This window comes from Phodopus roborovskii, unplaced genomic scaffold (assembly GCF_943737965.1).
Source record: "Phodopus roborovskii unplaced genomic scaffold, PHOROB, whole genome shotgun sequence".
NCBI classification, from domain to species: Eukaryota; Metazoa; Chordata; class Mammalia; order Rodentia; family Cricetidae; genus Phodopus; species Phodopus roborovskii.
The window spans coordinates 383,937-402,321 of NW_026126549.1; the positions used below are offsets into that span (position 1 = coordinate 383,937).

General features: G+C 38.2%; 4 protein-coding genes and 1 long non-coding RNA gene across 8 annotated transcripts in view; 4 read left to right on the plus strand and 1 right to left on the minus strand.

Moving 5' to 3' along the window:
• LOC127234094 (protocadherin beta-2) overlaps window positions 1-18,385 on the plus strand; it is a 124,524-nt gene that overhangs the window by 55,618 nt on the left and 50,521 nt on the right. The window lies entirely within an intron of this gene.
• The window catches only part of LOC127234104 (uncharacterized), a 128,028-nt gene that overhangs the window by 48,357 nt on the left and 61,286 nt on the right, over window positions 1-18,385 (minus strand). The gene's annotated exons all lie outside the window — the stretch shown is intronic.
• The window catches only part of LOC127234099 (protocadherin beta-6-like), a 58,484-nt gene that overhangs the window by 38,144 nt on the left and 1,955 nt on the right, over window positions 1-18,385 (plus strand).
• Window positions 1-18,385, plus strand: part of LOC127234093 (protocadherin beta-4) — a 98,703-nt gene that overhangs the window by 10,788 nt on the left and 69,530 nt on the right. The window lies entirely within an intron of this gene.
• LOC127234096 (protocadherin beta-4) lies at window positions 5,962-8,498 on the plus strand. The gene has a single exon (XM_051200827.1). It carries the CDS (start codon window positions 6,092-6,094, stop codon window positions 8,486-8,488), a length of 2,397 nt encoding a protein of 798 aa, XP_051056784.1. The 5' UTR covers window positions 5,962-6,091; the 3' UTR covers window positions 8,489-8,498.

Below are 18,385 nucleotides of genomic sequence, written 5' to 3' on the forward strand. Positions count from 1 at the left end.
CTACAGATTTCAAATCCCTAAACCCCATTATTCCCAGTAGTCTGTTTCCAGAACCCTAGTTGAATTTCAGTTTCCAGTAGAGCAAGGTTTCTATAGCTGAATCAGAATTATTTGCTTGGGTATTAATATTTTCATTTTACATTCAATCATCTTTCCTTGAGTCAACTTATTCCTATGTTGATATTATCCATTGTTTGTTAATGATGTATTGGTGGGAGCTGTGCTTTCTGTTTCACCAATACAACCTTAATGCATTTTTTTCTTTCACTAATTTGGGGGTATCTTTGCTTTGTTTCTCTGGACATTCAAATAGTGTTCTTAGAAACTCATTTCTTCCTCTGCAGTGGTAACCAGGGTGGATTTCTACACCACCCACTTCAATTGCATGTCATTGATGCTATGTTCACTACCCACTTTGCTGTTGATTTCCACTTCCTCTGCAGTGTTCACTGCAGGATGTACAGCATTTTGTGGCATTTTCAGAGATACACACACCATCCGTGACAATATTCACCACATTCTTTAATTCTCTCATTTTCCCATTGTGCTCTCACATACTTCTTGTCTTTTAGAGGGTGACTGTTTTGCTTAAATGATTGCAGTTCCATGTCCCTCAAAATGGCAATTTCATTCTTTTCGATTCCTGAATAAAGTAACTCCATTGTGCATGTATGTGTTTTCCTCATCCACACTCCATTGTAATGGCAACACAGCATGTGTGCAGTTAATGAAATGTGAGCAGAAAATAGAGTCATCTGTCACAGTTCTATATGCTTCAAAAATGAACGTAGTAGTGTGGTGTGTAATGTATCATCTTTAGTGACAACTGCAATTAGTATTTCAAGATTTTATTTGCTTATACACAGGCCAAAATTGCTTTAAATATACATCATAAATAACGTTGCTTGACCTAAGCCATTGCAAGTGCTCGAATGTGCTTTCATTTTGAATGAGAGGACATTTAGTGAGGCATCTGTTTGGATGATATTTGCAGGCTGTAAATGAGGGCATGTTAACCTTTCCATAAAATATTCATATGAATGGCTTTTAAGTGTTTACTCTTTTATTATTAGTATTTACTTGTCACAAATAGGGTGTTTCCATTGGGTCCTATCAACGGGTTCCTTTCTTCCTATTTCAGTCTGTGGCAATGTAGAATTATTTGGGGATGGAATCTGTCAATCCACAGCAGTATTTTACCTACAACATTGTAATTAAACAGTGTACAAATACAGGAATTTATAATAGAAAAAAATAGTATCATTGGGGAAGTTTGAATTTTCTACAACTAAAGTAAACATGGGGAAGCCACCAAAGCCACAAATATGACTATTTTGAGTGAATTTATTTTTAAAGTTACACATAGCAAACGATTTTTTTCTTGGTTAAATTATTTAAATATCACTTTTCATATTTTGTCATCCAGACATATCTATCTAGTATTTGAGTGTTTTGTCTACAGGAAAAATAATTGAATTTATAAAAACTTGAAAATTGTTAAGAATTTAAGATTGACATGCTTTTAATCTCTACTAGGTGTAGTTGTATAGTTATAAGCACACATAAGTGCTTGCAGGAAGCTCTCCAGCACAAAACATTTTATGTAAATGAGCATTGCAGCATGAATTCTGAATAATTAGAAAAAAATCCATTAAGTCTAAATACTTTGTACAAAAAATTTTATGAGATTTTCAATATTTCATCCATAGCTGCAATTTCTTGGAAATTATGTAATTCATATAAGATAAATGTTTTTGAGAGGCACTATAGCATATGATGTCACACTAAAGAGGGAAGGGTTATATTTGCAGCTTGAAGACAAAGGATGAGATACTTCAGTAGGTGTGTGTGTGTGTGTGTGTGTGTGTGTGTGTGTATGTGTGTGTGTTTCTAAAGCCTAGGGTTCATGGTATACAAGGTATGTCTTCTATCACTGAGCTGCATTCCCAGCACCATATCCTATTAGTGAATTAATTTTTGTGGATAAACTATATTTATACAATGTTGACAAAGTTGGCAGAAATTTCCCTAGCTGATAACATGGACTGAATTTGAAGGCAAAAACAATTAGACTTGGTTCAAAGTTGTTTTTATTTCTAGCCACTTAGAAATCATTATCAATTTATTTGAATCCCTTTCTACTGCTATTACTTAGCTTTTGAGGTTGGTTCTTATTCAGTCCTCCCTGTGTAACCTTGACTGGCCTCCACCTCTGCTCCTGAGGTATGGACCACAGGTGTACCACAATGCCTAGTTCCCAAGGCCTCTTAATATGGATATTTTACTAAGTGCAGAACTTGGGGAACGTAATATAAGTATAGTACTAACTAATGTTGCATTTTGGAGCATTTTACAAACTGCAAGTTGGATATCAGCGAAAGAGATGACTTTGACAATCAGTTCTCTAGTAATAAGGTTACTAACATTTATGTGCAAGTTGGTATTACTGATATTTCAATGAGTGAAGAGGAAACAAAATTAAACAAAAATCGACTCCTCTTACTGCTAAATAACTTCAGTAGACACTAAATAAACTGAAAGTGTGTGTGTGTGTGTTTTTAAAAATTTGTTGTTGTTTTACTTATGGTTAAGCTTGTAGTGTATAACAAAATGTGTCATTCAAAACCGCTACTCTATTTGCAGTCATTGGAAAATAAACTTGCAACATTTAGGAAATCAGTGAATTTTCTGAGGACTTAAAGATTTATCTCAAACTTGTTTGCACATCAAATTTCAAAAGAGCAAACCATATTCAGAAAAGGGAACAATAATTTAATCTTGTCAGAATAACACCAATCTCTATGGATCCAGTTTCTCTAAAATCTCAGAGAACTGTAAAATAATACATTAATCTCTAATTTAGTTCCAAATTGAACTTATTAATGTCTTTGATTTTAGGGTTGAAGAGAGATCAAATGCAAGATTTTTCTGTCCATTCAATTAACTCCCAGAAATCTCTTTTTAGAGTCCGTTATCTTTAATTGGTGCTCCTACTGACCTCTGGTTACTATATAGAGCATCATAATTAAATGAAAATTTCAAAATAGGGATTCAGTCATTCATCTTCAAAAAAATAATTTCATATAGTATATACTATCCCTCATTTTCACATAAACACATCAATTCAGAAATTTAACTACTTTCTTGAAAATTCCACTGTCCAATTTTAGTCCATAGCAATAGTTTGGTTAATCATACACTGAAGAATGAAAATATTTTTTTCTACTGCTCTTCTGTCATTCATGACTGTTGATTACAAGTGCGGTGTCATCCAGATTCTTGGTCATTATATGTAAATCCTCTTTCCTTCCACAGTTGATTTTCACAAAAGCATAGAAATGTCAAGTCTCATTTCATTTTATATTATTTCATTTATTAATCAAGTTCTGATAATTACTATTTAAGAACATGAGTCATGCAACATGTTTTAGTAGTTCTTGTCTTTACAAAAAAAATCTACTGGGCATATTTTCATAACAACTGGTACTTACCTCACAGTTGTCATTTCCTACTTTTGACTTTTTGATTTGACCAAATCAGATCTTTTTCACTTACAGTCTTTCCATGTGGTTTGAATCTCTGTGTCCAAGGGGAAAGAAGAACACTGTGTAGTCATTTTTCCATCCTCAATGATGATGTTTTATCAGCTTCTTACCCTCTTTAGGAAGTTCCTTCATACTGTCCTGGCTTTAATGGTCTTTAAAAGGAGATTGGACATCTCATGGTAGTTTGCACTCGGTCTTCAGTAGATTCAAGTCTTAATTAAGAGGGTTGACTCAATTTAGACACACATGGCTAGAAGTTCTATTTCACTCCTATTGTTGTGTGTAGTTAGACACAACCTGCCCAGAGGCTCATGATTTTCCTTTTTCCCTGTGTAGCAACCACCTCAGAAAATGTCACCTTCTTCTTAGCTGTCATGTGTCTTTGAGGTGCTAGAATGAAACCCTGTGAAAATATTTTTATATCACAACTGATGAGTGAAAAACTCAGAGCCAAGTAGGATGGTGCACACCTTTGATCCTAACATTGGGAAGCAGATGAACATGAATCTTTGTGAGCTAGATGCTTTCTTAGTCTACATCATGAGTTCCAGGAAGACAGGACTACACAGAGAAACCGTGTTTCAGAACAAAACAAAGTAATGCAACACACACACACACACACACACACACACACACACACACACACACACGGAAAAACTCAAAGCAGCAATATAAGCAATAAATATGCAAATTTGATAATGCTGTAAAATAGTAAGATACAACCCAAAATTCCTGTTCTGAATGAGCAGTTGCTATGTTTGGGCTCATTTGAAACATGAAATTAACTTGATCCTTCAAAGGCAATTCCCTCCTCATAAAACCATATATCAAACATTACTGTTGTAATATTAAATAACATATCACCAACTACTGAAAAAACTCACTTATGGTAGTAAACTGTGACAAAACCTGGCAAATATAGCAACAGAAGAGAATATTTTAGACCCAATTGCCTTATTGGTATCGACTGGAAAAGCTTCAACAAAATACTGGCAAACCAACACCAATAACAAATGAGAGTATACTCCATATCCATAAAGGATTTACTGAGGAACATATTGGATCAATTTTAAAAAAAAAATACTGGAATATGCCTTGTGGACAAAGTGACAATTGTCTCAGTCAGTACAGAAAATATTTTAGAACATTAAATAATCAGAAAAGGAAACATCTATGTACTTATAGATGACATGGCCTCACATCCTAAGTAATCTACAAAAATGCTAACAATACACAAATGCAGAAAGTTTGTAGTACACAAGATTATTACCTTAAAATGAACTATTTCTGCACATTAGCATCAGACAGACTGGAAATGAAGAAAAGCCCGTTGGAATATAAAGAAACAAGATGCTTAAAAAGGGAGCAGACAAGTGTGTAGGTGAATTTCATACAGAACGTGGACAACATTGACATAAACTACAGAAGAACTATGAAAGGAGGAAGTGTATTGGACTGGAAGACTCTATATTGTAAAGATTATCCTCAAACTCTAGTGTATGGTTTACTGGAATTCTTACCAGAATTCCATTTTGCTTTTTTCCCAGAAGTTGTTAAGTACCTTTAAATTTTTCATGTAAAAACACAAGGAGTCCTAAATAGCCAAAAATAACAAAATAAAAACAAACTTAAGAAAATATTCTAAATTAGAAATAAAATATATGGATGATTTGTATGTGTTAAATCCATAAATATTATTTTCTGTTTTAATACAGAAATATTTGCTATTTGTTTTAGATTGCATCAAAAATTTATAGCATCAAACTACTTCAAGTACTTTAGAATTGGAAGACTAGCCAGTTTTACATGTTAGTTTGCTCTCAGCAGTGTGCACTACTTACTTTGTAGCTGTTGCACTTAGGTGGTTAGTTAATGAATGAATCAGATCTCTGCACGTGCATTTGTGCACTGGGATATTTCAAAAGGTAATTCCCTCTATAATAATTTACACTAATCACACAAACTGTATTAACCAGTTAACTCTGCTTTATAAGGTCTTTAATAAAGTACTTTTAGAAATATGATTTAATGTTTTGCTTACCACATTATTCAAAACTTAAACATACGTGTTCCAAGACTAGCAATCTTCTGGTTTGTATTCATGGTTTCTGTCATGCACAGTACTGGACAACCTTACCAATTATTCAGTTCAGGGCAAGAAGAATGTTGGAAGAGAAAAAAACTGTATACATTTTAAACGTGGCAGTAATTTGGACATTAAACTGGTGTTTTGACATTAAAAGGTATTTTGACTTAAAACTAGAACTGTTTCAATTTCCTCAAGAAGACACAGGGTGGCGCTGCAGGCTAAGATTGTGATTTAAAAGCACTAAAATACCAGGGATCTTGCAGCAATACAGAACAAAGGACAATCCCCAAAGCTTTGCAAGCAGTTCGAAGTTATGAAGGGGTTTGGACAAAGATATAATGGATTGATGTAAGATTAAGAGCAACGTTGTGAAGATCCCTCCGAAGAAGAAACCAGAAGTCAGCGTTTTAAAGCATTTGTTGATCACTAAAGGATTGGATGCAAACACTTCCCCAACATGGAGAGGCTGGAGAGAATTCACCCAAACAGGCAAGTCATGGCTTTTACCTTTATGCTGGTTTTGGTTCAGGTTTGCAGTAAGAAAATAACTCAATATTCTATCTTGGAGGAAACAGAAAGTGGTTCCTTTGTAGCCCATCTGGCCAAGGACCTGGACCTGAGACCTGGGGACCTGACAGCCCGGTCTGCACGGGTGGTGTGTGATGATTACAAGCAGAGATTGGTGCTGGATCCTGAGACAGGAGATCTGCTTCTGAGGGAGAAACTAGACCGGGAAGAGTTGTGTGCTTCTTTGGAGCCCTGTGTGCTGCATTTCCAGGTATCTCTGGAAAAGCCAGTGCAATTTCTTCAAGGAGAATTGCTGATCCAGGACATCAATGACCACTCACCAGAATTCCCAGATACAGAAATGCTCTTGAAAATACCAGAAAACAGCCAGCCAGGCTCACGGTTTCCACTGAAATTAGCTCAAGACTTGGATGTGGGAAGCAATGGGCTTCAACATTACACGGTCAACTCCAATTCTCATTTTCATGTTGTCACTCGAAATAACAGTGGAGGCAAGAAATACCCAGAATTGGTGCAGGACAGAGCCCTGGACAGAGAGGAGCAGGCAGAGCTGAGCTTGACCCTCACAGCTCTGGATGGCGGTGATCCACCTAGGTCAGGAACAGCCATGGTTCGAATCCTGATCCTGGACATCAATGACAATGCCCCTGAATTTGTGAACACCCCCTATGAGGTGCAGGTCCTGGAGAGCAGTCCCCCAGACTCCCCAGTCCTGACTGTCCTGGCCCAGGATGCAGATGCTGGCATCTTTGGAAGAGTTTCCTATGGTTTGTTCCAAGCCTCAGACGAAATTCAACAAACTTTCTCAATAAACGAAGTCACGGGAGAAATACGACTGAGAAAGGGATTGGATTTTGAAAAAGTTAAATCTTACCATGTGGAGATCGAGGCCACAGACGGAGGGGGGCTTTCTGGGAAGGGCGCTGTGCTGATAGAGGTGGTGGATGTGAACGACAATGCCCCAGAGCTGACCATATCTTCATTGACCAGCTCAGTCCCAGAAAATGCTCCTGAGACCATAATCAGCATCTTCAGAGTTGGAGACAGGGATTCTGGAGAGAACGGAAAGGTGGTTTGTTCTATTCCAGAAACCCTGCCATTCATCCTAAAATCCACTTTCAAGAATTTCTACAGCCTGGTGACAGAGAGTCCACTGGACAGAGAGACCAGAGCTGAGTACAATATCACCATCACAGTCACTGACCTGGGCACACCCAGACTCACAACCCAGCACACCATAACAGTGCAGGTGTCCGATGTCAACGACAATGCCCCTGCCTTTACTGAAACCTCCTACACCCTGTTTGTGCAGGAGAACAACAGTCCTGCCCTGCACATAGGCACCATCAGCGCCACAGATTCAGACTCAGGCTCCAATGCCCGTATCACCTACTCCCTGCTGCCCACCCATGACCCGCAGCTGGCCCTCTCCTCTCTCATCTCCATCAATGCAGACAATGGGCAGCTGTTCGCGCTCAGGGCTCTGGACTATGAGACCCTGCAGATCTTCGAGTTCCACGTGGGCGCCACAGACCAAGGCTCACCAGCGCTCAGCAGCCAGGCACTGGTGCACGTGCTCGTGCTGGATGCCAATGACAATGCACCCTTCGTGCTCTACCCTCTGCAGAATGCCTCTGCGCCCTGCACTGAGCTGCTGCCCAGGGTAGCAGAGCCTGGCTACCTGGTCACCAAGGTGGTGGCAGTGGATCGTGACTCTGGCCAGAATTCCTGGCTATCATTCCAGCTGCTCAAAGCCACGGAGCCTGGGCTGTTCAATGTGTGGGCTCACAATGGCGAGGTGCGCACTGCCAGGCTGCTGAGTGAGCGTGATGCTCCCAAGCACAGGCTGCTGCTGCTGGTCAAGGACAATGGCGATCCTCAGAGGTCTGCCAGTGTCACTCTGCATGTGCTGGTGGTGGATGGCTTCTCTCAGTCCTACCTGCCTCTGCCTGATGTAGCGCGCGACCCTGCTCAAGAGGAGGAGGATGAGCTCACTCTGTACCTGGTCATTGCCTTGGCTTCTGTATCTTCGCTCTTCCTCTTGTCTGTGCTGCTGTTTGTGGGGGTGAGACTGTACAGGAGGGCCAGGGAGACCTCGCTGGCTGGCTGCTCTGTGCCTGATGGACACTTTCCTGGCCACCTGGTGGATGTCAATGGCGAGGGGACTCTGTCCCAGAACTACCAGTATGAGGTATATCTGAGAGGAGGCTCTGGGACTGGTGAGTTCAATTTCCTCAAACCTATGATCCCCAACTTGTTGCTTCAGGAATCTGGGAAAGAAATTAAGGAAAGTCCCCACTGCAGGAATAGCTTTGTATTCAGCTAAGTATTTAAAGCAGTCCTGTGTATCTTAAGAATTAAATTCTAGCTTTTAAATATAGAAGTGTAAATGCAACTACCTTTTTTGTTTTAAGCTACTGCATGTGTACATGTGTCCAACAGCTGTCACTTTTCCTGTTGGCATTAAGCATGGTTAGGTTGTCATTATCCCACATGTTTAGTATGTGTTTTCCTCATATTTCTTTGACTTTGGTGATTAATCTTCTCATAACTACAAATAACTCAAGTAGCATAAAATTTGTTTTACTTTCTTCTTTAAAACTAATAAGAAAAGTTGAACCTCTGTGTAATTGTGTCACCTGGTTTTTTCCATATACCTTTTTATTTTAAGGCTAGAATGCTTAGTTTTGTTTTTTTTTATTTAGCATTAGCATACTTAGGTCTGCCAAATTCAAGTCAAGATGCTCGTCATTAGATTATTTGCATGCTTGTTTTATTTATGTGCCTGCAAGTATTCCAAAAATATCAAGGTTACAATTTTTTATTAATGTTACTTTCTTCATGAAATAAAATTGTTAACCCATTGATAAGCATAATCTTTTTAAAAAGAAATATGCAAATCTTTCTTATGTCCTGACTCCTTCTGCAGCATTTAGATCTGATGAAGCATCAGAATTGTCCCTTCCTTCTCACCCTTGAAGAGAAGCTAAAGCATAATATTATTATGTCTTGGGTTTTCCTGCACCTTATCCTACCTTCCAATAGAAGAAATTTCTTCTGGATTCTGACAATCTTGTCTAGTTCCTCTTATCATGACTTCAGATTTTTGCTTTACATTATTTGGTAGCTATGGCTTTTTGATAAAAGAATCAGCAGCAGAATTTTGTTATTTCCATTTCTTCCATATGTGTAATGTGATCTCAGTTACTTTTAACTCAAAATTTCAATCAAATGAAGTTGTGTTCTAGAAGATAAGTGTTGTTTTGCTCATGATTGAACAGCAGCGCATTTATTGAATTATCACTGTTTTATGTCATTTTCAATAGTAAGCACATTGTGTAATTCTGCCTAGTTATATTCATGTAGATATGGCTGTAAAACAGTGAACTTTAGACAGAAAATAAGGAATTAAAAGCCTTCTGTAGCTCATCTTGTTGGCACATATGCCTTTAATCCCACCACTCAGGACATAGAACTTGGCAAGATCTTTTTAAGTTCAAGGCCAGCCTGGTCTTTAATAGGGAGCTCCAGGCCAGCCAGTGCTGTATCATGAGACCCAGTCTCAAAATGTAGCTGAAATACTGGAACAAAATGTACTGGCCATATCACTATTGCATTGAAGACTGTACAACATTTTGGGGAAAATGCTGAATCAAAATAAATTGAGTAATACTCACACAGTGGTCACTAACTAAAGGATTCAACAGGTGAAAAGCTAGTTCTCCCCACTCAATTTACAAAAACAATAAAATCTTATACATTTAGGTCTTTTCTTCATATATATTTCATGTAAAAATACAAACAGAATATTTTTTTAATTTTTAAAGAGGGTAAAATTGAAGTTACAACAAAGGAATAGTCCACAGAACAAGAATTGAAAATGTTGGATAACTCAAAACAGTCTTTTCTTCTGAAAAATATCCTATGAAGAAAGTGAAAAGACAAACTACAGATTGGAGAAATGTTTCCAAAGCACACATTTTAGAAAGGATGGCTGTGTACAATTTATGGGATTTTTAAAAACTCAACAATGACAAAACCAATGCCAGGTTAAAAAAAACTCTAAGACACTTCAGCAAACAAGACACACAGATGGTCAATAAGAGTGTTAAAACTGTTACAAATTGTGTCTTTCCAAGAAATGCTAATTCAAATAATATTGAGACACCACAACCAAATTACAGGACATTGACATCATCAGATGCTGAGGAGGCTGTGGAGCACCAGGAACTCTGATTATTGGGTGATGGGAATGACAACTGATGAAGCCACTTTGGAGGACAGTTGGGTAGTTTTTGCAACCTTGACTGTACTCTTACTTACTGTGTCAGCCAGTAACCATGTTCTATAGTATTCATGCAAAGGAACAGAAAGTACAAAATTTGAACATGGATGCTTCTGGAGACTTGATTCAAAAATGTCAAAAACTTAAAGTAACTGAGATTCCTCAGTAGATCAATAGATAAATACATGTGGTAGAAGCAGAAAATGAAATGTTAAGCTCATGAAGAGCCCCTGCAAAAGCTTAAATAAGACAAAATGTAAATTCCTTAATCCTTGATTCTTTTTTTAATAATATGCACCTAAGTATTTATTAGAAAATTCCCAAAGGAAGTCCTGGTACAACAAGAATGTGGACAAAGGAAGTGTATTCTGCCAGACAGTGTCAAAACACTCCTACTTGCCATATCAAATGTGGTGTGAATTCATCCCCACCCTTGCCTTTGCCATCTGTACCTAAGATGTGTGTTCTAAGATACTTGCAACACATCCACATGTCAGCCACCTCCCATGCAGTCTGCCAGCAGCTACTGACAAATGAAGCACCAAGCTGTGCCCACAGATGGACAACCTTGGTACTAGATCCAGCTCATCTCTGTCCACACAGGGCAAGCAGGAGCATGACAATTAGTGCTGATTTTGAAGTTCTCACAACTTCTGAAACAGAGCCTGCAAGGAACCTGCTGTTTATCCTCTGCAGTTGCTGGGCCTGGCAGGGTTCTAATTTGTTCCTAATGTTTTTAATAAGAAAATGTTTGAAATGGCTTTCTTCCCTTCGTATGGCTACAGCTATGACCTGTCCATAGGGTTTTACAATACTTGTGAAGCCAGATCTCATTCTGGGATATTTTCTGGGTCAGTCCCTGAAGTTGCCATTCTTAGATTTATTTTAAAGATTAAATTTATCCCTGCTGCTGACAGGTCATCAGAGCCGTGTCTGCACTACTGCTATGGTTAAGCCTACAGTGATCATAACTTTTCATTCTCGTCTTGTAAGCATCACAGAATCCACATGAGGTACAAAGCCCAAGAGGTGAGCTACACAACAAAGACTCCAACACTTCTCGGTGTTGTAGTGAGATAGTTCTGTGGCACTGACCACGCCCATTGGGGGTGGAGCCATGGGCGGAATGACCTGTGGAAGGAGGTCGGAGGGGGCCAGGAAAGGCGCTTTCTTTCTGGCCAGAGGACAGGAGAGGATCGGGTTGAATTTCCTGGTGTTCATCTGTCTAGGTTGTAAGTTATTTCTCCCTGAATAAACATCTATTCAGCCTATTCGTTTATCCTGATCCTTATTTACCGCAATATCTGGTGTCACAAGCGGATTTACCTGGGTTTCACCCAGGCGGCAGAAGCCGCCCCCCTTCCCCCACCCCACAGATAAAAAGGCAGTAAGTGTCCTTGCCGTGTAAACATGGATTCCTCGGATTAGGCATCTGTGGAGTTGATAACTTTTCCCGAGAGGCAGAGAACATTTTCTCTTTCCCTTAGAGAGGAAAATGAATTATTTTCTGTTTGTAACTTTCACACACCTGACAGCTAAGCTGGGCCATAGACCAGTGGAGAAAACAGCACCATGAGGAAAGGACCTTTTGCCAAATAATTTGCACAATTTTGTAAAGACATCTTATAAAAGGATCATAAATTGGAAATGTGGTGGGCAGTGTCCCCCTGGGTAATACTTGAAGGTGCTGGGCTCTGTGGTGGCTCACACACATTCTCCTCTAGAGGGACAAAGGAGGAGCCAGTGTGAAGGGCACAAGGCCACTGGCTAGGCTGAGAAGGATGTCTGCAAATGGCCATGGCTCAAAACAAGTTATGGGTGTGACCAGAACTGAAGTAGAGGCAGAAGTACGAGAGTCCCTGGCATAACACCCACCCACACAGGCAGCAACTTGAACTGATGGTTTCAATCAGACCCCCTGGCCTTCCTGAGCCACCCGTCCTTCCATGAGTGGCACCAAGGGTGAGAACCTCAAACGCTGAGCTGCTCCAAGGACTAAATTCTGTGTTGATCAACTTTCTATCGACCTGAGAAAAACAAGTTTAAAGGAAGAAAGATTTATGTTGGCTCTTGTCTTCAGCTGTCTCGGGTCATGGTCATGTCTTGACTCCATAGCTCTGGACTGGTATTTCCCAGCTTCTGTGATTAGTGCAGCAATTAACACAGTGTGCAAGTGTCTCTGTGGCAGGACTTATAGTCCTCCGGGCTACCCAAGGAAGGGCACAGAGTTCTGATATAGCACATTAAAAAATATACTACAAAATATAACCATCTCAATATATGTAGAAAAGGCATTTGATAAAAATTCAACATCCTTTAATGATATAAATGCTGAAAAGGTTAAGAAGGACCAAACATACTTCAACAATAATAAGGAACTTATAATAAGCCAACAGTTAATAGTATCTAGAGAGCTGAAAGCTTTTAAGATCTGGAGCAAGCTAGGATGCCCACTTTCCCACCTTTACTGCATACCATGTGAGATTCCTAGCCAAAGTAGTGAGGTAAGTTAAAGATATGCAAGAGGTCCAAATTGGAAAGAAAGAAGTCAGATCATCACTGTTGCAGATGACAAGCCAATCTTTGATAAGCCCAATGATTCCACCATAACATTAGAACTAATGAGTAAATTCATCAAAGTAGGAAGATAAATGGTATATTAAAAAATCTATAGTCATGCTATATGCCAATAAAGAAAGTTTTGATAAGGGAATCAAGACAGCAATCCCACCTACAATAGCTACAGAAAGTCCATTTAGGAATAAAATTAGTCAAAGAGTTAAGTGATATCCACAGTAAAAATTATAAAACATCGATAAGATAAATTATCGACACATACACATACAGAGTTTGTGTGTGGGGGAAGCAGAGACATCCTACATTATATAGAACCATGAAAGTTCATAAACAGCCAATCAAACTTGAACAGAAAAGAACCAAGCTGAAGCATCATAATGCTGGGTATTAATCTGTATTGCAAAGCCATAGTATTAAAAACACATAGTTCCATAAAGAAAACAGACAGACATCAGTGCATATAAGAGAGACCCTGGAATGAAACATGTGTATATGAAGGTAACTGTGTTGTCACATGTGTGATAAGCAGAGGAACTGAGGGACAGGTGACCTATCCAATAAATGGTGTGGGGAAAACTAGATGCCAGGTGCTGTGCTGGGTGGCTCTAGACACCATCTATGATTGGTTGTGAAAACCAGTTCTAAGGAAGTTAGACTAAGATGTAAGAGCCTAATGCTTCCATTTTGCCTGAAACTGTGTAATGATGACAGCTGAGCTTGTTGGTGCTTGCCCTTAATACCATGAAAGCTGATAATAGTCAGGTCATGGTGGACTAAAACTGTGAAAAGTCACAGAAACAAACAAATACAAAGAGTCAAAACAATACAGATGTGAATGAATAGTGAGCCATTAAAGACATTGGAAGAATATAAAACATCCCTAGACTCAAATGGAAACTATGGAACCCCTATATCTCCTGTTTTGTTATTTGGTATAACAGTACAGTATTCTCAATTAATTTAATTTTTCAGTTGTGCTCACTGTTCCATGGTACAAAAATAATTGGTTTTTAATTCAACTATAATGAATTTAACTGAATTAAATTAACTTATGATTAAGCTTATTGACAACTTGGTAAATTTGTACGGATACAGTGGCAAGAAAACTTTGGTGAACTTTTGGCAGGGTAGGAATAATTGAAGAGCTTGGTTTATAATCTAGTATCTTTATATATTTTACTTTTTAGTTAGGGTGTACTCTTTATACAAAACAATGGATTTCTTATGAAGTTTTCATACCTGTACAAATTTATACATATTGATCATGTTTACCTTTTGTTTGTTTTTAAATCTCAAGTGTCACCTGGAGTTCAAGTATTTGCATCTTTCCCTGAATTAATGTTTTTTCCCCTAAACATGTAATGAAATATAAAAAGAAAATTGCTGATCATCCCTTATCCTTGAAATGTAATTCTTGGTTATTTAATTTTAAAATTGAAGTGGGAAAGAGATAAAAGTGAGAAAAGGTAAATGTAAGACTTTAATATGGCAGAAAATTCTGATGGCTTGCTCATTGCATGCCAAGAGTGTGCATTGCGTGCACACTTTTCTGGTGTGGTGTCCAGTACTCAGAGTGCAAGAGTAAACAGTGTCCAGTACTCAGGATACAATTTTGAACTGAAAAAGCTAAGGTTTGCTGTTATAGTCCAACAGTCGGACATTTACCTAATAAGTGCAAGTTCCTCTGTTCAATCTCCTTAGTATTAGGAAGAAAAATTATCCACATCTTCCATCATGATCGAAAGTCACAAAATTCATATATTTTAAAATTGAAGTTAGAAATTATACATATATTTGATTAAATTCCCCTCCAACATAGATGGATTATCTGACATCGGAAAACCATAAAAACTTACCAAATGTCGGAAATTATCCCTTTAATGCATCAGGAAGCCACTTACATGAGAACTCAGTATTACAGTTTGCTTAAGGAATAATCAATAGGTTCTTGATATAGACACCATAATTAAATAACGTCTGACAGAGTAGAAAACTCGAGCCTAGGGCCAGTTTTCCTTCCCAGGACACTTGTCAACTCAGTAGCCAAGAAGAGAAGACTAAAAATATAACTTGAAAACCCTCTGAAGGAAGAATGAAGTTTTGTACAAAACATAAAGACTACAGGTTGGAACCTGCCTGGAAGAGTTGATGTAGAGAATTCATGTTGGCAACTTGAAATTTGTCAAAAGGTATTGCTTGTAAGGATTTCAGAGATCCTTGACCAAGTTTAGTGCCTGTTAAAGTTAGAGACAGTGCTCTCTCAAGCTAAGAGCAAAGGGTGAGCTCCTGCTGGAAGGGAAAATGGGGTCATGGTTGTGGACAGATTTTACACAAATACCAACAATCAGTAAGTGTACACCACAAAACCAGATAATATAAAGAAAAGTAAGAGGAGAAAACATAACATAATTACCTAGAAGACCCATATGTCATTAAAATAAAATGGTTAATATTTTCAGAACAAGTTACAATTTAGAAAGTAAGTAGAAAGACAATTGATAACTTAAGACTCAAAGTCAGTTCCATAATAAAAATATATATGTGTCATAAAACTCTATAAATGGTAAAACTTCATGGAAATAAATGAATACAGAATGCATGCTGATATAAAATAAATAGGGAACATTTTTAAGTCTTGAGGAGAAGGCTCAGCAGTTTAGGGAAAGTGGATCTGAGGTTGGTTTTCAGCACCTCCCCTTGTTAGGGGATCACAACTGCCTTACTCCAGCTCTTAGGGATGCAACACCATTTTCAAGGAACATTCACACTCTCATGACATTTATTCACATATGCAAAACACAAAATAAATAAAACAAGTCTTTTTAAAATGTAGGAGGAGACATTGAGAGGTGTTTCAGTGGTTATGACCCCTTGCTGTTTTTCCAGAGGATCCAGTTTTGGTCTCAACAAATCCACCTGTAAGTCTAGTTCCAGAGGATGCTGCAGTCCTCTATCTCTATGGGGTCCCATAAGGAAAATTGCTATTCAACAACAAAAAGAAATGAGGCATCAATCTACATAAAGCCATTAAGAAATTTATATGCATATTAGTAAGTCATAGACGCCAAGCTGGGGAAAAAGAATACTGTAAAATTCTGACTATAAAGGAAGTAAAACTGTCAGTGATTTGCAAAATTTCTAATAAGACATAATAGAGATAGATTTAGCGATGGGTGGAAGGGTGGGAAGAGACACTGAAACTGATATTCTAAAAAGTATGTGCATGTATGATTAAATTTAGCCATGCCTACACCTGAAATAGCACCTAGAGGAAGTCCTAATTTAAAATATGGATTCAGTGGTACACACATAGGCACATCATTTGTAAGAAACCTACCAGTTCGGCAGGGGATACCTATAGTGAGGAAGGCTGCACATGGTGTAAGAGGAAATATCTGCATTTCCAGGTCCTTTTATCTGATTTTTATAACCACTCCTTAAAAGTAGACTCCTTTAAAAATGAGACTTTCATCTCAATAAAATCTGTGATATAAGTCTGGAGTACTGAAGACAAGAGTATTACATGACCATCGGAGAGAAAACTGGAACACTGAGGCAGACCTGTAACCACTCTGATTCAGGACAGTGATAGTCCTCATCTTTGTAACATGATGTAAAGGCATTTGGAAATCAAGAACCTCAACTTAATTCACTGAAGACATATTTTAAGTGAATAAGTTTATAAATGAAAAGCAAACTTTCAGAATCTACACACTTTATGACCTTAAACTATGGAGAATTTAAAAGTATTAAACAAAATTAAAAAGTATTACAATATTAAACTAAACGCAATTAAGATATTTTATTGATCAAACCACGCTATCAACAATATTCAAGGCAGGGAGTGGGGAATGTTTTAGCATATGTATCTGAAAAAGAGATTATACAGAAAACACAAAACACTTCTTCAGAGCAACAAGCAAGCAAATAGAAGCCCCATATCAGAAACATATATAAAAGACCTGAACACACTCCTCACAAGACCCTATTCTGATGGACAGTCAACATAAAAGTGTGCATCAACTCATGAAAGACAGGCAAATGCTTATTAAGTTTATGCATGAGGTCACGACACACTAAACACTAAAGTTATGAAAGTCGAGATGACAACACCAAACACTAACAAGGATATGAGATAACTGGAGCTCTCGTGCTTGTGCTTGGATGGTCTTGGTACAACTACACATGAAAAAAAGGTATATCTTTTGGAGAAGCAAAGTAACCAAACAATAGAAGGCCAGATTCTCATGGAATTTAGCCTATTTTATTTTATTTTATCTAGGCTGAGCTAAGTGATAGTATAAAAATTCAATGGGTTATGTAAATATAACTTTTTCTCCTTTCTGGATGTATGTTATATTTCAAAGGATGTATAAAAAGTATACAATAAAATTTCTATATGTACATTGTCGTTAGTTTCTTGAACAAAACAAATTGTAAACCTACACAAGAGAGCTATTCATATACTTGGGACTCTGATGACAAAACATTAATGCCAAATGAATTTGTCCTAAAACGTGTTCTTACAAGCAAAATTTAATTCAATAAAATTATATTTAGAACTTCCAATTTCTAAAAGTGGTCTTAAAATTCATACTCGCGTGTAAATTAAAAAGATGCTTAAACTCTTAAATGTTAAAATTTAGAAGGAAATGGTAAAATGGAATGCAAGAACAAATAAGGACGCTTGGTGGCGCTGCAGGCTAAGAGTATCAAGAATGGGCTCTGCAGATGACGAGGATGCCATGTCATTAAGCTGAGAAACAGAACTTCGGAGGCTGTTTGAAGGAGAAGGTATTGAGAACAGCTACTGGGAGAATTTGGGGAGACTGTCTGTAACTCAATTTACCTTAATATTTTCACGAACCCCCATGAGTGGATTGTAATCGAGTTGAAGGAGCAGCATCCCCTGGACAGCCTATGAACAATGGAGACAGCTCTAGCAAAAACGCTAGAGAAAAGGCAAGTCTTTTTTCTTACTATATTGTTGCTTTTGGGGGAGGTTGGCTCTGAAGCAATTAGGTACTCCATGCCAGAAGAAACAGAGACTGGCTACTTGGTGGCTAACCTGGAAAAAGATCTGGGGCTCAGGGTGGGAGAACTGGCCACTAGAGGGGCGCAAATCCATTACAAAGGAAACAAAGAGCTCTTGCAGCTGGATACAGAGACTGGGAATTTGCTCTTAAAGGAAAAACTAGATCGCGAGGTGCTGTGTGGGGTGACAGAACCCTGTGTGCTGCCCTTCCAGCTCATACTGGAAAACCCTGTGCAGTTCTTCCAAACTGACCTGCAGCTCACAGACATAAATGATCATTCTCCAGAGTTTCCTCACAGGGAAATGCTCCTAAAAATCCCCGAGAG